This window comes from Thamnophis sirtalis, unplaced genomic scaffold (genome assembly GCF_051295495.1).
Source record: "Thamnophis sirtalis isolate CommonGarterSnake01/CBP01778 unplaced genomic scaffold, rThaSir2_p1.2 scaffold_13, whole genome shotgun sequence".
NCBI classification, from domain to species: Eukaryota; Metazoa; Chordata; class Lepidosauria; order Squamata; family Natricidae; genus Thamnophis; species Thamnophis sirtalis.
Window position 1 is genome coordinate 37,479,576 of NW_028261393.1, and position 23,246 is coordinate 37,502,821.

General features: G+C 43.8%; 1 protein-coding gene across 2 annotated transcripts in view; it reads right to left on the minus strand.

The window, feature by feature from the left end:
* Positions 1-15,949: 15,949 nt before the first annotated feature.
* Positions 15,950-23,246, minus strand: part of ATP7A (ATPase copper transporting alpha) — a 43,669-nt gene continuing 36,372 nt past the window's right edge. Inside the window, exons 19-24 of one of the 2 annotated variants that reach the window (XM_014068058.2) lie at positions 20,824-20,970; positions 19,723-19,865; positions 19,280-19,483; positions 17,870-17,987; positions 17,366-17,468; positions 15,950-16,699 (exon numbers count right to left, since the gene is read on the minus strand). In XM_014068058.2, the coding sequence (XP_013923533.2) occupies positions 16,423-16,699; positions 17,366-17,468; positions 17,870-17,987; positions 19,280-19,483; positions 19,723-19,865; positions 20,824-20,970 (992 nt within the window). In that variant the 3' untranslated portion in view covers positions 15,950-16,422. Of the gene's footprint in view, positions 16,700-17,365; positions 17,469-17,869; positions 17,988-19,279; positions 19,484-19,722; positions 19,866-20,823; positions 20,983-23,246 lie in introns of both variants that reach the window. The other variant, XM_014068059.2, reaches the window with a different exon arrangement.

The window sequence follows — 23,246 nt, forward strand, 5'->3', positions numbered from 1 at the left end:
TTCTGTTTGTGTACTGGGAGGTCTGAATCAGTGGTGGGATACGACCGGTATGGGTGTACTGGTGCCTGCTGGGAACACCAGGTACCATTCTGGTACGATGGTCTGGAGGGCACGCCCACCCACCCTCCTTACCTGTATTGGAGCTTATTGGAGCTTCCACACACATGCACGGAGTGTACGGTGCCTGCACAATGCTCGGCCGAGCAACTGGAGCATCACAGAGCGTCGTGGATTGTAAGTACGCATGCACAGGCTGCAGGTGTGCATGTGGTGAACGCCCGGCCCCATTGCACCATACCGGTTGCAACGGGATCCAGAACCCACCACTGGTCTGGATGAACTGGATTATTAAGTGTTGTTTACCATACCAGCAATAGCCTCACTTGCCACCTGTGGAATAAATGAGTCGGTTCTACTGTCAGCCTTGCAAGTATCCTGCGACCTAAATATGAGACTATCTTCAGAGATTAGAGCCACAAAACCCACTGACTGCATTGAAATTGTGATTGCCCCCTTATCAGTATACAGTACATTCACTTGGAATATATCAATTTAGAAGGGAAAACTAAGAGCTTTCCAAATCATGTAAATAATATTTTCTTGGTTAAGCCACAGTGGCTGGACTTGTACTTTTTATGGCTCAGTGCAATTGTTTAAAAAGCATAATAGTGGACTCACAAGACACAGTATGGAAACTTAAACCATACTACAATTTATTTATGCATTAACCTGGTCTCTATCAAATAGCTTCCCATGCTACTTTAAAAAATTCAGGTATATGAGTAGTAAGAGTTAATAACATTTAATAAATTGTCATGTGTGAGTGATAGCAATAGCACTAGGACATAGACTTACATATCGCTTCACAGCGCTTTATAGCCCTCTCTCAGCGGTTTATAGAGACAGCCTCTTACCACCACCACCACCACCATCCCCAACAATCTGGATTCTTATTTTACCCACCTCGGAAGGATGGAAGGCCGAGTCAACCTTGAACCTGGTGAATTGTTAAATTGCAGGCAGCCGGCAGGCAGCAGAAGCAGCCTGCAATACTGCACTCTTAACCACTACGCCACCACAGATGATTGAAGTCTAACTTAAACACTGAATTAAGGAGTAGAAGTTGTAGAGTCCAATTTGTGTCCCATTACTTCCGAGATAGCAAAATCATTCAGTACAAACAGCCATCCTTATCTGCTTTGAGCTTTTCTCTACTTGCTTTCCTGCTTTCCATTGTTTGCCCTTCTTTGATACAGCACTGCAAAAAGCAAGAATTCCTCCTTTTAAAGGTTTTTTTTACATTGATTTATCAAACCTCCTAGTTCCTTCTAATAGGGAAATGTTGCTGTATCATTAAGGTGTTGATCAATAACATTCATGCAGACCAGTGGTGTGTTCCAGATTCTGTTCCAACCGGTACAGTTGGAACAGCCCCAGCATCACCTACATGCACACGGCGGCGCATGCACCTGCATTGTAGCTGCAAACAACACTTCCGCACGCCTCCACAATGCTCCAGCTGCTCGGCGGAGCGTCACACAGGCGCTGTATGCACCATGTGCGTGCGTGGAAGCACTGACAGCTTTAAAACATGGTAAGGTGCTCAGGCAGGCGGATGGGCCCTCCGGAGCACCGTACCGGAACAGTACCCAGTGCTCCGGGCAGGCTATACCAGGGCGTACCGCCTGCAACCCACCACTAATGCAGACCATGGAAAACTGTTCATCAGTGCTTGGAGTTGGTTTATAATCTATAATGACTTGGTTCATAGAAGAAAATTTTACTGGTATTAGCAGTTATTACATCTTTGTGAACTAAACAGTAAAGACAGAAGTTACCGCACCAAGAGACTGTGAGTTCTACATCAACCTTGGCACAAAACCAGCAGGCTGCTCTTAAGCCAGTCCCTTTTTTTTTGCCCTAGGAAGGAGACAATGGCAAATAACTTCTAAACAATCTTGCCAAGAAAACTGCAGACTTATCCAGGCATTTTCCCTTCATCAAAATCAAAGGGAAGAAAAAAAATCTGTAGTGCATGAACTAAGCAGTGCAGTGCGGATCAAGGTTTATGGTAGTTGATAAGGGGGAGAAATTGGTCTAAGTACAAGGTTGCTGTAAAAAGAGAAAATTCTACAAATTGTGATTTGTTTTTTACAAAAGCAATACAGAATTAAAATGCCAATGCAATAACACTTGCATAAATGCATCATGCATTACCTTTAATGCTTTCAAATAATTTTAGTAGGATAGGAGAAAGTGTAGACTGAAGTTACCAGCCTTGATCAAACCTGCATGACACTCAGATACAGCTGTCAAGTTTGAACACCCCTGCGGTTTTTTTTTCTAATGGTTAGGGGTGCAAGGGTCTTGTAACTTGCCAGCCTTAAGACTTGCGTGCTTCAAATGCCAGAGTTTCTGAGCCAACATTTTGGTTGCTTAGCAAGAGCGTTGTTAAGTGAGTTTCACCACATTTTGCAAGTTGACCACGCCCCCCAATCACATGACTGCCAAGCCACTCCCACCCAGTCACATGGCCAGCAAGTCACTCCCACAAAGCAGGCCACACCTACAGAAGAAGTTCTAAAAAATTTTGAAACCCACCACTGGAACACTTAGACTTCCTTACACATCATCTTGGTTCCCACATTAAGTCATTGTTATGTATCAAAAAGCCACAATTACATTTTTCAAAGCTCCAAAGCACACTAAGAGAGGTCAAAAGTCACAAATGTGGCTTGGGATTATCTGAGTATAGAGCCAGCCCTCATCCTTTCCCCTGTCAGTCCAGTCTTCTGCAGTCCCAAAAGGCAGAGCCTGCCTCCAGGAGGTCCATAAGGGCAGGGTGGAATAAAGGTAACTTAGTAAGAAAAGATGAAAAGGACTATTGATGGAGCTATCTGGCATTTGGAAGGCAGGTTTGCTCAGAGAATCCTCGACTTATGCCTCGTAACTGAGTGACTATTCAAAGTTATGAAAGACCCCTCCCTCCCTCCCCAAAGGTACTTACAACCTGGTTCGAAGTTCTGACGCCTCATGTCTCCCCTGCAGTCACTCCATAACTGAGCCACATTTATAGCCATTTGCAGCATCTTGTGGACATATGACTGTGACTTACATTTTTAAAAATTCTATGTACAATACTTTGAAATGTATTGTGCATAGAATTTTTAAAAATAGTTTTACTTCAATTTATTCTGTGTGGAATAGTTTGAAATGTTTTACTTCAATTTATTCTGTGTGGGTTCTTTATTTAAATTGTCTTAGACTATTTAAAAAAAAGATTCTATCCAAAATAAATTGAAATAAACCATTTTTAAAAATTCTATGCACAATACATTTCAAACTATTGTGCATAGAATTTTTAAAAATGGTTTATTTCAATTTATTTTGGATAGAATCTTTTTTTAAATAGTCAGGAGTCAGGAGTCATTGACACTGAATTTGCACTTTTAATAATCAGGAAGCACATACTGAGTTTCTTTAAAAGAAAATCCAATAATTTAAAAATGCAATAATTTGTTTCCGAGTATAATTTGATTGCTTATTAGTAACCTAGGATTATCATTAAGTGCTGTAGCTTATGATTCTTGATGAATGTATTCTATTTTATTTTTCTTTATGTACACTGAGAACATATTCACCAAAGACAAATTCCTTGTGTGTCCAATCACACTTGGCTAATAAACTATTCTACTCTACTCTACTCTACTCTACTCTACTCTACTCTACTCTACTCTACTCTACTCTACTCTACTCTACTCTACTCTACTCTACTCATTTCTTTTTCAGTTCTAATAAGGAGTTTAGCTTCTCTCTCTTGAAAATGTAAGCTAGCATAAGGCATTATAATGCAAGCTAGCCTTAGCTTTCAAACAGTTCATTTAGTGACCAAAGTTACAATGGCATTGGAAAAAGTGACTGATGACCATTTTTCACACTTAGCGACCATTGCGACCATTTTTCACACTTAGCGACCGTTGCAGCATCCTCATGGTCACGTGATCAAAATTTTGATGTTTGTCAACAGATTCGTATTTATTATGGTTTCAGTGTCCTGGGGTCATGTAATCGCCTTTTGTGACCTTTTGACAAAATATACAATTTTTAATCAAGCCCCCACCCCCAGTCAATGGTGTCCCTTTTTACCAATCTGAAAATCTGGTCACCTTAGTCAAGTTACAAGACCGTTGCACCCCTAACCATTAGAAAAAAAACCAGGGGTGTTCAAACTTGACAGCTTTAAGATTTTAAGGTTTAGATAGGACTCTTAGAGGCGGGCGAGGCAATTGGTGAGCCAGCCAATCAGTGAGCGGTGGGCGTGGCAAGCATGGTGCGGACGGGCGGGAGGAGGGAGGGTTCTAAACAGCACAGTAGATTTGTGGAACCTCTTCTATAGAAGAGGTTAGAACTGGCAGGAACCCACCCCTGAAGTGTTCACTCAAATTGCTATGAAGGTTGTTGAATTAATCCATTTCCTGGCTTCCTGTATGTCTTCCCCTCTTCTGGCTCTGATGGTGCTTCCTTTGCCTCAGGAGATCCCAAATGCTATTCCTGGCAAATTGATTATGCCACCTGCACCATAGACTGGAGGACTAAGACTGAAAACTGATCAGATTTGCACATTGTTGAAACCAAGCTCCACACTTTGTAAAAATGCAGCTGCTAGGACTGAACAGATCCCTTTATATAGTTAAGGACAAATGGTAGAATATTGATTTCTCTCCCTCTTTGCTGTTATTTGAACATTTATATATGAGTATTGTTTACTGGGCTATTTCCCAGCTCTTTGATGCCAGCACCACCTGCCTTCTCTGGAAAGGCAGAAGGTTCCATAGGTGACTGGCACCACAAATATCCCAGAAGGCGGCAGGCAATATAATGATGCATGGATGTCTCTTACTTAGCACTGAATTCAACTCAGAGCAACTTTATATCACTTTAAAGATAAAGGTAAAGGATCCCCTCGCACATATGTGCTAGTCATTCCTGACTTTAGGGGGCAGTGCTCGTCTCTGTTTCAAAGCTGAAGAGCCAGCGCTGTCCAAAGATGTCTCCATGGTCATGTGGCCGGCATGACTAAATGCCAAAGGCGCACGGAACGCTGTTGTCAAAGGTGGGATAAAAATGTTGTGAAATAGGGGGGGAAAAACCCAAATGAATGAAAGCCTAGTTGCCACCACTAACATTGCCTTGATGACTTTATTTGGGGAATATGTCGTTGTGACTTATCTATAAGTCACAACGACATGTATAAGGTAAGTAAAAGTAAAGGTTCCCCTCACACATATGTGCTATTCGTTCTGGACTCTAGGGGGCAGTACTCATCTGCATTTCAAAGCGGAAGAGCCAACGCTGTCCGAAGACGTCTCCGTGATCATGTGACCGGCATGACTTAATGCCAAAGGTGCACGGGACGCTGTTCCTTTCCCACCAAAGGTGGTTCCCATTTTTCTACTTGCATTTTTTATGTGCTTTTGAAATGCTAGGTTGGCAGAAGCTGAGACAATTAACGGGAGCTCACTCCATTATGTGGTGCTAGGAATTTGAATCGCCTATCTTTCTGATTGACAAGCTCAGCGTCTTAGCCACTGAGCCACCACATCCCTTTAGTGAGCTTGAATAGATAACAACCAAACTGATTAAGATATCTTGTTTCGATAGAGTGTGCATATATCAGCCTCATTCTGGATTTCCACAGGAAAAATAGTGTTGCTGGTTGTTGCTTTTTGTTGTTCTATGTCTGATGGTGGAAACAGGAAGCACGTGGGACCTTCTGCTATGCATGCTGCAATACCAGGGTTGCAAAATTATCTCTTCAGCAACTTTATCCAATTCTGAGTATGACCTTCTAGTTCTCAAGTCAAGTCTTGAGTTGAGATCAATGGACAACTCTATATGGACTTTTTGGCAATACTACACAGGTCTTTGGTTATTGTCTTCTTCTGAAATGTCCTTTCACTTCTGGGTGCGGCCTTCTCTCCCAGGGATTTCCTGATGGGACCCAAATATCCCAAAGGTGCTTTTCAACAGGCAATTGGATTTCCTTGTTTTTCCTTGAAAATGTATTTGCTTCTCATCCAAGAAGCTTCTTCAGTTCTGATTAAATGATGGGAAATAAAAGGATTTATATTCTTTGTGGTCACACTGGTAATTCTCTGAAGGCCAGTCATTCGCTTTCTGAGAGAAGTTGAGGCCACTTGGGGATTTATCTATACCCTCAAGGTCATCCAAATCAGAGGTCAAATGGGTGCAGAATCTTTTTGGGACAACTGAAAGGACTGCATTGTAAACCAGAGATGGGTGATGTCATATACCTCCCCCTGTGTTGCCTTTAATGATGCTTAGCTTCCCAGCACACACTATTGTGGCCCGCCAGTGGCCAGCATAGCTGGCAGCAGGTTCGGACAGTGAGGAGGTTGTGGAGGAACATGGGCCAGTCCTGGAGTCTGAGGAAGGCTGTTGAGGGCTCTGTGTTAGAGGCAGAGTTGGGACCAAGGCCATTGGTAGTTATTTGCTGCCTCCGGAGCCTCCAGACATCTGACATCAGCAAGCCAGAAGAACAGTGGGAGCCTGTTCCCAGTGTGTGCATGCGCAGAGGTGCCAGAAGACAAGAACAATTAAGAAAACAGGATCGACTTGGGAGTAAGGCTTGGAGATGATTGGCCCCTCCCATAAGACATAAAAGAGGAGTGAACGGAGGTGAGACTTTGCATGAAGCAATTAGTTCATCTGGTTGGTTCAAGCTTTGAGAAGATCTATTTGACTCTGTGCTAAGTTTGGCCTTGCTCTGCATTTGGCAAGTAGGTCTCTGGCAGCATTCCAAGGGACGCTTTGGAACGATCTCCCCGTGGAGATTCGTACCCTCACCACCGTCCAGACCTTCCGCACAGCCTTCAAGATCTGGCTATCCCGTCAGGCCTGGGGATAAGACCCTAACTTCGCCCCACCTGCATGCTGAATGAATGTTGTGTTTTATTGGTTTATTTTTTTTATTCACATTTTTTTTCTTGTGTCTTGTCTTGCACTCCCTTCCCATTAATTGTAAGCCGTCCTGAGTCCCCTCAGGGAAAAGGGCGGCCTATAAATGTCAAATAAATGACTAAAAAAAAAATGACTAAAGATAGGTAAGCCTAGGTCAGTACACACACACACACACACACACACACACACACACACACACACACAGAGTTGGCCAGTTACTGCTAATAAAAAGGAATAATAAAGAGATTGGACAGTCGATTGTGTGGAATGGTGTAGTAGGGCTTGCTGCCTGGACAGGGGGTTGGACTAGAAAACATCCAAGGTCCTTTCCAACTCTGTATTTGGTAATACTGAGACCACATCTAAAAGCAAACAGTGAGTCCACTCTTTATAGAGTTGTCAGACAACTCTAGATTCATAATGTGTGTGCATAAAACAGGAGGTGCTATTAGGTTTCACTTTCTCTGGAAACTCCCACCTTCAGAGAAATGTCTCTGCTGGCTTTGCATTTTTAACTCATCTGTATGGCACTAGGAGGAGGAAGGTCCACTGGTAAGGAGACTCTCTTTTGAATATATGGATACCCTCCTGCTCAATTTATTCTATCCAGCTACACACTTGGGGAGCTGTTTTGCTAAGCTCCCACAAGGGGCCTTCTGACCTCCATGGGGAAGGAGATGAAGCCCACAGAGCCACACTGGCAGTAGGATGTCCACTTCATATGAACTTCACTTGGGCCTACATTATGGCAGGTTGAAAACAGCAAAGTTCCAATACTCCTGTGTTCATTATGCCTGCAAAATGCTGGCCAGTAGCATTATTCCAGTTGACTGGAACCAAGCCGTTTTCCATGGCTTCTCATGCATCAGAAGAAATGTCTTTGATGAGTGGATTATCAGAGTCTGAGATGGAAACAAGGTTCGTCACTGCTGTGAATAACTGACAGCCAGACTTAAGATGGGAGTGGTGCACCACTTTGTTTTTTAAAGATACTCAATGGTTTTGGATACCAATTAATATGCTAGCCTTTGGGGCTGCTTGCAAGAGTTGGAGATTGGAGGTTCTCAGAGGTCCCTCTCCTTTCTTTAAAAAAAATATTGTTGAACAATTTTCTTCACTTTGTATCACAATTTCAATCTTTACAATGCTCCGGTATGGGTATACCTCACATGTACATACAAGTTATTTACATTATTATTCCTTTCCTTTTATGTACGTAGCTATTTTATACAGCATGCCATTATTATAGTTACATCACTGTGTATATTACATTTTGGTCACCTCTTAATTTACTTCTTAACATTCTTGGTCTTTACTTCTATTCTCTAACCAATGATACCATGTGTCCCAAATCAAATAGTATTCCGTTTATCCTCTTTTTTTTAAATTTCCATTGTTAGCCTATCAATCTCTGCACATTCTAACACTTTTTTTTATCACCATTCCATCAGAGGGGATGCTATCATTTTTCCAGTTTTGCATATATTTGATTCTGTCCACTGTTATTATATGTAACATGATATATTGCCTTTTTTTACAGTAATTTCCTCTTAATATACCTAATAAAACTAATTCTGTTTTAAATCTGTTTGTTGTTTGGTAATTTCCTCTAGCCATTTTCTTAATTTTGTCCAAAATTTCTTTGCTTCTGGGCATGTCCACCACATGGGGAAATATGTTCCTTGCTTCTGTTTATATTTCCAGCATTCCACTGGACGATCCCTCTAAAGGCAGCAGGAGTGGTATTGGAAGGAGACTGAGGTTTTGGATACTAAAGCAGTCTGCCCTAGGCTCAGCCCTCTCCCATACATTATTTTCTACACGAAACCATTTGGAATAAACTTTGCTTTGGAATTAAGCATCATCAATATATCTCATCTGCACAGGCCAAGCAAACTTGATGGAAATTCCTACCCAGAGCCTGGAGGCTGTGAGAATCCAGGTGGGACAGAATAGTGGCCCCCTCGGTTGCTGACTTGGAGGAAGAGTTGAAACAAAGGCCATCAGACACAGGGGCACAGGGGACCCAGAAGCACTTGAAGAATCTGAAATGGTGGTGGTGGAAGATGCAGTCCCACGTTTGTCAGGCATTGGGGGGGGGGAGTGCGCAATGGAAGCTGCCCGCTGCAAAAGGAGGCTCACACTGACGATTAACAACAGTTTGTCTTCGATGAGGAACTGCTGCCACCCCCACCCAATCTTTGGACACTAAGAGTGGAGAGACACTCAGAGGCGGTCAGTGAGGCTGTTCGCGAGGAATCAGCCTTGCCCTTCCTAATAAGGAATGTCGGGTTGTAGATTGCTTAGTCAGTGCGCAAGGAGGATCGGTTGACGAAGACAACTTATTCATTTTCTTGAGTGTCGTCTTTGGCTCCGTGCTTCCTATATCCTGATTTTGCCCTGTGACGCTTGGGCTTGTCTTTCCTTCCTGGACCTGGACTTGATACATGACATGTGTTTGATTGAGAGCTTATACTTCAGCTCCATGCACGTGACCTTGAACTTACTCACTGAACTGCTTGGGAGGGAAGTGTCATGGTTGGAAGTGTCATGGTTGACTCGCTACGCAACCCTGCTCACAACCAGACAACAGTAACGGGAGGGAGGAGGGAAGCCATTGGAATGTAAGAGAGGTTTGGGAGGGAAATCTGGGATGCAAAAGTGCTGCCTGGAAACAGGAGACAGACCCAAACCACAATGTCATTGCCTGGGAACATCTGAGGCAGACAGGCCATTTCCAAAATAAAGCAAGCGCAACTCATTGGTGGACAGTGGATAATGGGAGGTCCAGGGCAGAAGTTTTCCTATGCTGTTTGCATGCGAAAATATCAGAGCTGACTTTTCTACTTCTGTACCAATATGGCTTTTCAGTAAATTACACTTGGAGATAAAAAAAAGTCTCGGAAGTTTCTTCTGCTGTTTGATGCTGTCAACAGGCAGTTTGTAATTTGGGGGATTTTTCTGAGATATTGTTATAATGAGACTTATTCTACTCATACCTATTGCCGTGTGTTTTACTTGGGTCAAGATTAGGCTCAAGACTGAATTTCAGCAAGTTGGAGATATTGTTCTGGCTCCATCTGCTGCTCTGGGAGGAGTCCCACTTCCCCCGAAGGAACAAGGAATCTGAGAATTCTCCTGACTCAAAGTTCCTGATAGGAGTAGCTGATAAGAGATTTTGTGGCAAAGAGATCCTTCAACCATCTTTAGTTGATCTGCTAGTTATAGCCTTTCTTGGCCAAAAGCCAATGAAGACACTGTCAGATCCCTAACATGATACTGCCATTCAAATGAAGGGAGTGGGGGAGCATGAGGATAAGCTGTATTTTTATAACCTTTTCCCTGGCGCCTAAGCGCCCTGCAGTATTCTCACTTTCTTCGGAATGTAATAAGGAGGGAGAGCCATGTGGATTTATTTCAGGTTGTTGAAAGCGGAAGATCCTGGGAACGGCTCCTTATCTGTTTCTCAGGATGGCCATTTCAAAAACATCTTCATACCTGTGGATTGGGTGAATCCACATTTGGACCGGAGGGTGGGAGGGATTGATTGATTCTAAAGCCCTATTTCTAACTGTAGAGTTTGGGAAGGAATTTAGAGTCTGTTTCGCCTGTCCTGCTATCACTTCTTCTCAATAAAAGATTCCTTTTGAAATACGACGTTTTCAAGAGTCTATACTTTCTTGGGAAAGGAGGAGAGGCAGATCCTGACAGTGACACTTGTCATTGTTAGGCCACAGAAAATTGTGTTTTGTGGTGCTGTGTCAGTCCTACAAGTAGATCAGGCAAAGAAATTCATGCCATATAAGTTAGCACTACTTTTATTGGAACAGTTATAGTAGCAAAAATTTTCAAATCTGAATATTCTCACTTTATATTTGGCAAACTAGGGCGGGTTGAACCTGATGCCATCACCCTCTTCTCACTATGAACAACTTGCCCTCTTCCAATCAGGAGTCGTCTCACTCTTTCATCCTTTCAGAAAGGGACGGAAACAGTATTCTGCTTGAGAACGTTCAGACTTTTATTTAGGATACAGCAACTGACATACTTTTAATTACCGGTATATATTTTGTTCTGAAGTCAATACAAATTCATTATGAGCCATAGAAAAAGTAATCTAGTGACCTGAAATGAATCCATGTAATAGCAAATATTTTAAAGGGTTTCACAAAAGCTTCAAGAATTAAGGGTTTGTTTGTTTTTTTCAGCTTCCATATGATAGCTCTTAGTTAATGACCATTGGCACTTCCAACAAAGAAAGTCATTGAGGACACCAGCAGGAAGTCACAAATGGGAATCATGAGATGTCTTGCCTAATGACTGGAAAGGATTCTCCTAGTAACTGCAACTGGAATGGCTGTTGTAAGTTGGCGCAATTGTGTGAAACTGAACTTTATGATCGCATCACTTAACAATAGAGTTCCTGTACCAATTATTATTGTTAATCAAGGACTATCTATAGGTATATGATGATTTTGATAAATCAAGATGGCCAGAAACCTGAAATATAGATGTTTCTTTTCTTGAACAGTAAAGTCAGGGACAAGCATATTAGGACATTGTGTGTTTGTGTGTGCTTCTGGTGGAGAATTTGTGGCCCTCCACAAGTTGGAGGCGTTGGATATGCTCAACCTTTTGTTAATACTCTGGGGAGACAAGATAACAATAGCACTTAGACTTATACACCACTTTCCAGTGCTTTACAGCCCTCTCTAAGCAGTTTACAGAGTCAGCAGCCTTTTGCCCCCAACAATCTGGCTCCTCATTTTACCCACCTCGGAAGGATGGAAGACTGAGTCAACTTTGAGTCTGTTGAGATTTGAACTGCCAAATTGCAGGCAGCCGGCAGTCAGCAGAAGTAGCCTGCAAGGACTGCACTCTAACCACTACTGCTCCTGAAGACCTCTTTCAACGTCCTGACGGGCTGAAATGGAGAAGAGGCAGAATTGTTCAGAGTTGCTCCCCAAGATAGAACCAGAAACAAGGGGGTTAAAATGCATATGGAAGCCAATTTCATCCAAGGTGAGATTTTCCTACTATCTAACCATGAACCATTCCGCTTTTGCAGTGCCCGCTCTTTTACCAGAAGTATTTAAACCAGAAGCTTGGGTGGGCAGATCACTGGACACTCTTGATTTTTCAATCCACCTTAATTCTATGAAAGGAGACGATGTTCAAGAATGCAATAAATAATTCTGACGGAAGAGAATATTTAACTGCAATGTATGTATGTATGTATGTATATGTGCATATATATACACATGTAGAAAGCATCATCAAAAGAAAAAATTAACACATCATTTAATGTTCCAGCATAGTAACAGTTACAGAAGTGAAGGCACATTCTTGAGATAATGACATATGCTCCACATAAACTAATATTGCACACGATTGCTTAATATAAGTTCTTTTTAGCTTTCTTTCAATGACCTTGGACTGTTTCCTGAAAACGGAATCAGCAGATCTGGGACTTCAGCTTTTGACTGCAGGAAGCAAAGAGGCTCAGGGAGGCAAAAAGTAGTTCTAGCTTTTTTTTAAAAAACAACAACACACGCAGTTAATTTTTCAAAGTGGAGAAAAAGGGAAAGAGATTTGCCTTCCTTTGTGAAAGAAAATTATGATCAGCACAAGGGGTCAGAAGAACGACTCTTTGGCCTTTTTTCAACTTACCCAAAATGTTTGGTCAACTGGTGTCTGTCTCAGGTAGACCTCCTCAACAAGACTGGGATGAGTAGAAGCAGGTAAAATATGAATGTGCAGCACAGACATAAAAATCTCCAGAAAGCCCCATCATAGATGCAATAAAATCAACCCTGCATTATTTTCATTTTGGATGCACTGATGTATGTTTGCATAAGATTTATGGGTACTCCTTGGCTTGTGACAGTAAGACTTAAACTGTAAAGCACTTCCAGTTGTCATAAAATGTCAGACATCCCCCCCCCCCAATCACACAGTCAAATGACTTCATTTTGGGCGCTTGGCAACCAACTGGTTGAAGTGTCCTATGGCCATGTGACTGCAATTTGAAAATGTTTTTGGAGAAAATGTTCATTCAGGAGAATGGATTCATTTAACAACCACATGATTGCCTCAATCACCGCTGTAAAAACAATTGAAAAAGTGGGTTAGGTTGCCTGGGTGCCTCAATTTACAACCGTAATTACTTAGGACCAAAATTCTGGTTTGAACGATGGCTGTTGAGTTGAGAACTATTTGTATATTTCTGGAGTGAAAGTCTGCTCTGGAAGCATTCCCCCTCTCCTTTTGTGACTTGGGGGCCTGCAAAAATGCTTGGATTGCAACTTGCATTATAACCAGCCAGGCTGCTAGATGATGCCAGATGACGATGTCAGGAACCAGGAAGGATGGGAAGCAAATTCGGTGCATATTAAGAGGATTGAGGCTGGCTTGGAAGATCTAAGAGGCTGACAGACATTAAAAGCACCATCACTAATCCTGACCTCTCTGAAGCACTTTTTCAACATTTTTTTAAAAAAAAGGGTTCTTGCCTGAAATGCATACAGGTGGGCACCAAAGGGAGAGATAGGTGCACAGTATCTTAAAAGAAGGGGACATCAGCTGGGAAGGGAAAGGGACTTTTGAATTTAAACGCCAGAGAGAAAATGGGACGGAATGACATGGGGAAAATCCTGACTTGCATATATGTCTGCATATACGCTTTGTCTAATAATTTAAATACATCAGAAAAACATGTTTCAGATACATGGAACGACCAGAAGCAAGTAACAAAAATAAATACATTTAAACGAAATGCATAGCTTGTTCTAAAATCTGCTTTTGAAGCTGTTTGGCTGATCTCTGATAATCTAAGACGCCTGATAAACAAGTTTGCTTGAGGCAGGAAAGGAACCTTTTTTTAACAAAAACAGCAACTTTACATTTTCGATAAGCATTGCACATTGAAAGCAAAGAAGCAACTTTTGGTTCTTTGAAACAAAGTCAAGTATAAAACCTTATTCACAAACATATCAAGATAAAGACTCTAAAAATCTTACCAAGGCATGCCAAGATGGCAGAGAATTGGATGAGAAGAGAGAGTTGGGGGGGGGGGGAAGGGATGACTTCCTCCTGAAACTATGGAATTCAATTCACCATGTGAATTTTCAGTTTTCATACTATACAATGCTATTCACCTGACTAAGTGAGGCATATACTTACATTAATATATAAGAAGTCATGCCCTGCTCTGTGAGCAGAATTTTTAATACACCTTTAAAAAGCCCAAACTTACTTTGCTCCATGTCAAAAGCACCAATGCTGCTCTTCCCCCAGAGCCTGGGCCAGCCAGGGCCCCAAAACTGGTTTGGCCAGGAGAAAAGCTGTGGATATTGTGAACCACAATCCACAACCATCTGAAAAGGGCCATCTTGGTCAGGGGGATAAGCCAGGCATGAGCCCCGTTTCCTAACAACCTGATCAGCTAAGAGCAGAATCAGGGCCTGGAGAACAAAAACTCGCTCCCAGCAGGCTCAGGAAGGGGGGGGGGGAAGACACCTCAGGAGGAAATGTTTAATTCTCCTTGGCAGTGGAGGCTTCTGGATCCCGTTCCAACTGGTACAGTTGGAACGGGCCTGGTGTTGTGCACAAGGATATGAGCAGTGTGCGCGCATGGGGCGAGCGCATGCAATGTAGCTGCCAGCGATGCTTCCAAAGCCTCTGTGTCGCTTCAGCTGCTCGTCAGAGCATTGCGTAGGTGCTGTACGTGCCCTGCGCGGAAGCGTCAAAGGCTTTAAAGGACAGGTAAGGAGCTTGGGCAGGTGGGTGGGCCCTCTGGAGCACCGTACCGGGATGGTACCCAGTGTTCCGGGAGGTCTCCCGTATGCCCGTACCGGGGCATACTGCCTGCAACCCATCACTGCTCCTTGGGCACAATTTTACTTTTCCTCTCTCTTGGAGTCCTTAGTGGATGCAATGGGCCATTGGGGATGTTTTTTGTGTGCAACTCCCAGGAAAGATAAATAAGTAGTGCAAGACACCCCTGGAAGTGGATTTTCACTCATCTACAAAGAATTTTGCAGTTCTTTCTTTTTGTATTGTCAGCACAATCGCTGCTGCTTTCTGGGCCCTCTCTCTTCCGAAGGCCACTCCTGAAGGACTAAAAGAAGAGAAAGGATTTTTAAAAGCTGTGGCTGTGTTTCTTTAGCCGGGTATTCCAAAGGGTTTTATAAGGGGGATTAAAATACCTAAATTGTATGACTTAAACCAAACTGAAAATTAAGTAAACAATCTTTTTCATGAACTTTGATCTTGACAGGTGTATCTCACCGTTTTAAATGAAGACAAGTTCATCATCATCAGGTAAAAAAGACGCCACTGATCTCTCAGGGCTAATTCTCGCAATTCTCACTAATTCAAAATTATAAAAGCAACAAGGCCAATTCTGTTCTCCCTACAGCTGCTCACCATCAAGTCAAAGCTTGTCTTTTGAAGTCAGTGTTGGAGGAAGACTGATCTTACAGGGTGGAGGGGGGGGGGGAGGCCCCAGCCTCTGAAGTCTCTCAGCCAGGCAAACCTGAGACATTATTCTTCACATGATACAAACAGTTGAGAACAACAGGGAGGCCACTGGCAATCTCAGGTCTTTAAGGGTACTGGGTGACCATCGGAGGAAGAAAGAAGAGCTGGTTTGGCTGGATCCACACACAAAACAAGAAGGGAAGAAACTTGAGGGAGCAGGGAGGGATGGCACGGCTTTGATTCCTGCAAATCAGGCAGGGGAAGGAAGGGCAAGCTCACCACAAGAGTCTGTTCCTGCATTCCTCACAAGCCACAAATGAGGGTGGGACAGACAAGGTGGAGTCCTGCTGAGGCCCAGAAGGTACCAGCCTGACCTGACTGGCTCTCAACAGCCTCGGGAGGAGGAGGAGGAGGAGGAGGAGGAGGAGGAGGAGGAGGAGGAGGAGGAGGAGGAGGAGGAGGAGGAGGAGGAGGAGGAGGAGGAGGAGGAGGAGGAGGAGGAGGAGGAGGAGAAGGAGGAGGATACAGTCTGTGGTTGGCCAAGAGGCAAGACATCGAACAGAAGGACCGCTCTGCTTTCTCTCTCTCCCAGTTCCAGCCGTGACCTGTCCTGAGAATGCCTCTGCTCCGATGTAGAAGTAAGGCACGCTTCTTTGGCAAATGGGGGGGGGGGGGGAAACAAGACCTAGAAACTGTCTGCTGGTAGCTGGGAGGTATCCTTATTTTGGCTTCTTCCCCCCAAAAAGCAACTTGAAAAGCAACTCAGTACTGTAGCTCCGGGTTCTGCTTCCTTCTGGAATCTTTTGTCCCATTGCGGCTGCTCAGAGGGGCAAAACAGTGTAGAAGACTCTGATCTCCCTGGGGGGGGAAGAAAATCCAGAGTTCCTGCCCCACTTCAGCTGAGCAGGTCAAGCACAAGAGATGCCTGAACAGCCGAGCCCTCGGCCCTGCTCAGCCTCTTCAGACGGTCGTGTCGTCTTCCTCCTGGGAGTCCCCCACCAGAAGCGAGTGCTTGTCCGGCTCGCTCAGGGCCATGTTGTTGAGGGAGTGCTTGTCGGAGAAGAGGGAGCTGATGGAGGCTTGGCTGTAGTGAATAATTCGGTCCATGAGGCTCAGTTTCGGAGACCCTGGCCCAACGTCATCGATCCCAATATGGACACTGATTTCTGAGGTGCTCTTGCACCTCACCTGGGTGCGGGCGTGGCGCTCGTACTTCTCACAGGTAGGCTTCTTATAACTAAAGGGGAACAGAGCCGAGATTGGTGTGTGGTTCTTGACAACTCGAGCAGGCACTGCCCAGACCTTACAGCCCTGAGAGCTCCATGGGTGAAGCTGACCTTTCTGGCACCTTTTACAATTGGGGCAGAAGGGTGCACTAGGGGCACACTTTGTGTCAAGTGTGAAGAGCACAACTCTTCCACAAAACTACTTCCACACAAGAAACTCTTCTTCTCTGCCTATCGCTTTTGTAGCCTCAAAACATTTTCCTACCCCATTTTCCCCAAAATAAGACCTCCCCAGATAATAAGCCCAATTAGGCTTTTCAGCGCATGTGCTAATATAACCCCTCCCCTGAAAATATTGCAACACAGCAGCAGCCATGAGGTGACCACGCTCGTCACCTCCTGCACCTCAAAAATAATAAGAGCTACACGAAAATAAGGCCAAGCACTTATTTTGGGGGTCAAAAGAAAATAAGACTCTATCTTGTTTTCAGGAAAACACAGTACCTGCTTTAAGCAGATCATTTACTAAACCTTTTGTTTAAGCTGACATTATTGCAAGCCTTCCTTGCCTTGGATGGCTTTTCGCTCACGGAGATCCCCCCAAAAGGAACCCTTTGCCCTCTCCTACACAAGGCACCTGGCAGTGCTCCCCCACTCCTGCCTGCAGAGCTACTCACAGTTTTAGCAGCAGAGAAGACAACACAACGGACACAGAGGAGGCTGCCATCGCTGCAGAGCCCATCCAAGGCTGCAGAACCAAGCCAATCGGCAGGAAGACACCTAGGACCAAGCATGCCAGAGTTCAGGGGAGCACCGAAACTCAAATACACAAAGCGTGAAGCATTTTCACAACTATTTTCTGTCACTGGAAGTGGGGGGAGGAGAAACTAGAACCCAAAGTGAAAAGAGGGGATTTAGGAAGCCACTTGCACAGAAGAAATTTCTTAGCCCTCCAAATTTATTTTATTTTGACTAAACTCAAAATTCCTCCTTTCTCTCCCTAAACCGACTGAAGCAAAATGAGAGGACAGTCCGGAATTTGATGTCCTCTTAATGCTTCTTTTCTCAGGTATAATTTCCTGCAGCTTTTTGTTTTACTTCTTAGCTCTCTCTCTATAAATTTAGAGACCTTTTACGGAGGACACCAAGCACTTGGTTCAGCACCAAGAAATGTTACATACCTGCAGCGACAGGAATACCAATAAGATTGTATATGAGAGCAAAGATGAAGTTGATTCGTATCCTTTTAACAGTTTTCCGTGATAAATCTATGCTTGCCACCACATCCAGCAAATCATTCTGCAAAATACGTTGATTCAGAAATTACTTAACAGGATTTATTCTATCAATCAACACTTTAGATTCCTGGTAACTTAACAAAGCTGCATCTCTTTCTGGACCTCAGCTAACTCAACACCATTGGACCATTTTAGAAAGTGCACATATAATAAAAAAATGTAGGGGGCAGGCTGGACAACCTGTAACCCTGAGGTCTGCTTTGCCTCCCTTTTCCTTTCATCTACTTTCCACTCAACTGCTGAGCTTCTGACTCTCATCTGGAGAAGAAACACACAAAAGGGATCCCTAAGGCTATATAGACTAGGCCTCAAAGAATAAATAAGCATTCTACCAGAAAAGGAAATAGAAAATAATAGCAATAGCAATAGCATTTAGATGTACCATATTTTTCAGAGTATAAGATGCACCGTTTTCAGAGTATAAGAGTGTGGAAATTTTGGTGCGTATTATATACTGAACATTTTTGGCCTCCCGAAGCTCCGCTCCCGCATCCCATTTTTTGCCCATTTGCCCAAAACTGAGGTGTTTTTGCCTTCCCCCACCTCCCAGAAGCACTCTGCAGGCTTCAGCAGGCTGGGGGAAGGGAAAATGCCCCCGTTTTGGTGAAAAACGGGCAAAAAACAGGGGCATTTTCCCCTTCCCCCAGCCCTGCTGAAGTCTGTAGAGTGCACCTGTGGGTCAGGGAGGACAAAAACTTATTTTTCTTATTTTTCTCTTTGAAATCTTGATGCGTCTTATAATCCGAAAAATATGGTGTATACCACTTCACAGCCCTCTCTGAGCGGTTTACAGAGGCAGCCTGTTGCCCCCAACAATCTGGGTCCTCATTTTACACACTGAGGAAGGCTGAGTCAACCTTGAGATTTGAACTGCCAAATTGCAGTCAGTCAGCAGAAGTAGCCTGCAGTACTGCATTCTAACCACTGCACCACCACAGCTCATCTTTAAAAATCCTGGCTCTGGCCTGCTCACTTTGTACCACTTCTCTACCCACTGGGCCTTTCATCAAAATAGGGTTCCTGGACACCAAAACAGTATGTTTTTCATTCAAATGAAGAAAAGCGGCAGTAGGAGCAATTTAAGAGTGGAACGAGTGGCCCAGAGACCGCGACGCCCCTTCCCTGAAGGAGTCCTACTGGGCTCCTTCAATAGGGCTCCTCCCACCGAGTAGAGCTTGAGTTACAGCCCCTTGGATTCCCTCCTAGCTTTTCCTCTCCATTCCAGAAAGGAAATGCACAAATCGATGCAGGCTCAGACTTTGGCAGAGTCTTCCCCTCCACCACACAACTTACCCTGATCAAAACCACGTCAGCTGCTTCTATAGCCACGTCTGTGCCTGTGCCAATGGCAATGCCAACATCAGCCATGGCCAGGGCTGGGGAATCATTGATGCCATCGCCCACCATAGCCACCCGCTTCCCTTCTTCCTGCAGCTGCCTCACTTTGGCAACTTTGTGGGAGGGGAGCACTTCAGCAAATACTTTTGTGATGCCAACCTAAAAGCAAAAGAGAGAAAGCTGAAACCTCCAAAGGAAGGAGGCTATTGGGGGCAACACCAGGCTCCGGAATCAGGGTGAGACAAGGCCCCCTCCCAAGAGACTCTGGTCTTCCCAAGGCATCTCTCCAGTCACCAGTGAGGGAAGGCAAGATATGACAAATGAAAATACGACATAAGCCGACTGCATGGTAAAGCCTTGGAGGCACCCAGGGAAGCCTCAAGAATCCAGCAGCTTACCTGAGAAGCAATCGACCTGGCAGTTTTGCCATTGTCCCCCGTTATCAGGACCACCTCCAAACCCATCCCCTTCAGAGTCCGCACAGCAAGATCCGCTTCGGGCTTCACGGTGTCAGCAATGGCTACCAGGCCACACAACTCCCCTAGGAGACAAACAGGTTCCCATGAAGGCATGGATGCCTCCAGAAAAGACACACTTTTCCATTATGTCCCTTCCTAAACTGGGAACTGACTTAGTCATGTTTTACAAGATAAAAAAAAAAATGTGTTGATTGTTGTGAGCTGCCCACAATTTTTGACAATCAGGCAGCCTACAAGTTTAAGGAGTAATAATAGTGGACCACTTGTTTAGTTGCTACAAGAAGATCACACAGACTGACAACAAACAACGGCGTGACAAAGTAGCAACAATGGTGCATTGGAAGATCATAAATTTTAAAAATATATCTTGTTGCATTTATATGAATGATATGAAGGATTTCCAGGAGACAAGATTACTTAAAGTCAAATATGTGGTTAGGATTAAGAGAGGGGAAAAAATGATGACACACCTTCACAGAGAATAAACCTACATTTGTTTAAGAAAATAGTGTTCATCCAAGCTGGGCTTAACCCTGGTTTATTGTGGCATTCAATTTAGGCCAATGATTGAAATATTCCAATGAAACAAAGAGAATATTTTATTTCTAAAAGAGTTTAGTAAGAATTAATTTACTTATTTATTAGCTGTCCATCTCATATTGAAACAACTCTGTTGAATATTTGAAGGCAAGACTATTTGATAGTATATATATTTGCATTATTTAAGAAATAAATAGTCAATGACAATGGTTAACAAAGTTTAGACAGCCAAATGATTGAGCATTTATGTTTATTGTAAATGCAATAAATACTCCTAAATAGCCATTCAGAAATATTCTGGAGTTTTATTCATTATTTAGAACTTTTCTGAGGTGCATCTTTGTCAATAATTTTCCTCCCATCGATCAACATTTATACCCTGCCAATTGTTTCAATACTTCCGGTTATATGTCCTTTTTCCCTGCACCCCTTTCAGCCTTTTCAAACTAAAAGGCTGAATATCCCAGTCCTCAAACCTACCATCCACAGCTATAAGAACTGCTGTGCGGCCTCGGCGCTCGTGCTCCATCATGGTTTCGTCAATGTCACTTTTGAGAAGAAGGCCGTTCCTAGACATCCACTCTCGGTTTCCAATGAGAACAGAGTATTTGTGCGACATCCATGTGTCTGAAGGGAAAACTTCCATTATCCAAAAAAGAGAGGAACAATTTAACACTAAGAACAGTCGTTAGTCAAGGGTAGCCAAAAATTGGAACTATGTTGCACCGTTTCAGACTAATGAATATTATTCAAAGATATGGGTGGGATTTAGGGTTCACCGACAATACCGCGAAGCCCTTATCCGCGCCGACATAAGCGCGAAGGGCTAATCCACGCCGTCGGAAGCGCTAAACGAAATGCAACCCTACCGCGCCGACATAAGTGCGGAGGGCAAATCCATGCCTTCCCAAGCGATCAGCAAAATGCGATCCTAAACCGAACCCTAAACCAAACCCCTAAACCTAACCCTAACCCTAACCCCTAAACCTAACTCTAAACCTAAACCTAACCCTAACCCCTAAACCTAACCCTAACCCTAACCCTAATTTTTATTTACATTTCACTGTTTCAAAACATTCAAAATACAAAAACCTTTCTTCCTTCGCACTTTTGTCGTCGCGCTGATATCGACATGGTAATGTGGGAGCGCTAATGATGACGCATACTTGTCGGCGCTTATTTGTCGCCGCTATTTTGACGAGCGCCGTTTTGTCGGGCCACGGGGATTTAGAATCATAGGGCTGGAAGGAACCCAGGCCTTATTCCATCCTGGACTAATGGTTGTCCAATATTTTTTTTGAAAACCACAGCAATGGCAGAGGTCAGCAACCTGCGGCTCTGGAGCCGCATGTGGCTCTTTCATCCCTCTGCTGTGGCTCTCTATTGCCAGTCGATAAAAGGAAAAAGTACGCCATGCTTGGAGGAGACTCTATGGTGGGGTAACGGGACTTCGGGCCAGCTCTAGAATTGAATGGGTGGCTTCCGATTAGGACCTTTGCGGCTCTTTGAGTGTTTAAAGTTGCCAACCCCTGGACTAACGGTTCTCATTGTTAGGGAGATTCTCTTCAGTTCCATGTTGGATCTCTCCAGCCACTCTCCAGCTTCCAGCCACTGTTTTTCGTTATGTCCACAGATGCTTTGGAGGATAAATTATCTCTCAGACTCCTGTTCATTAGGCAAAACATACCTAGTCTCCTTAGCAATTTATCATATAGTTTAGCCTCCAGACCAGTGGTGAATTCCAGATCCCGTTCCAACTGGTACGGTTGGAACAGGCCCGGCAGCATCCACATGGATGTGCACAGCGCACGCATGCATCTTAGCACCTCCGCAAGCCTCCATGATGCTCCAGCTACTCAGCGGAGCATGGTGCAGGTGCTGTAACCGCCATGCACGTGCATGGAAGTGCCGAAGACTTAAAAGACTAGTAAGGAGCTCGGGCAGGCGGGCAGGCTCTCCAGAGCACTGTATTGGAACGGTATCCGGTGCTCCGGGCAAGCTCCGGTATGCCCATTCCAGAGCATACTGCCTGCAACCCACCACTGCTCCAGACCCCTTATCCTCTTTGTTGCTCTTCTCTGCACTCTTTCTCGGGTCTCAGAATCCTTTTTGCATTGTGGTAACCAGAATTGGCAGTGTGCCAGGTGTGGCCTTAGGGGGCTATCACTTCTGGTGATCTTGATGCTGTCCTTCTGTTAATGCAATCTAAGACTTTGCCACAGGGCCAATCACTCCTTACTTTCAGTTCTGCCTAGGAGTAATCTTCCTCTACAAGAGAATTGGAAAACAGCAGCTTCCTTGAAACCCAAAGGAAGTGCATCCAGACCAGATTCCATTTGCAGAACATCCCATGTGGGTCAGTAAGATCCAGAGGAAGCTACAAGATAATCCTGCCCAATCATCCTTTGCTTTTTGGGTCAAATTGGACTGTCAACTCCCCCTCCCCCTTCAAAAAAAAAAGTTAAATAAATAATCGATAAGGACAATAAGGTATGCATATGTGTTGGTTCGATGAGAAGAAAATGGATATAAACAGTAAAGGATCTTCGGTTAACCAATATTAATTATAACAACTAATAATGGAATGATAAGGATAAGTGATACAGTTAATTATATGTCTGTGTGTCTTTGTGTGTGTGTGTGTGTGTGTGTGTGTGCGTGCGTGTGTGCTACCATAACAAAAGGAACCGGGACACAAATTGTAAACAGTGGCTTGGAAAAAAAAGGCTTAGAAACTTTGTCAACTAATCTTTATTTAGAATATGTTATAAAGGCTTAAGGCTATTGGATGATTTTGTAATAATTAATGAAATGCCATCAGGTGGTTGTGTTTTTAACTATTGATTATTTTAGGCAAAAGGACACTAAAACAACTTCAGTCAAATGAGAACTATGCTATGTTG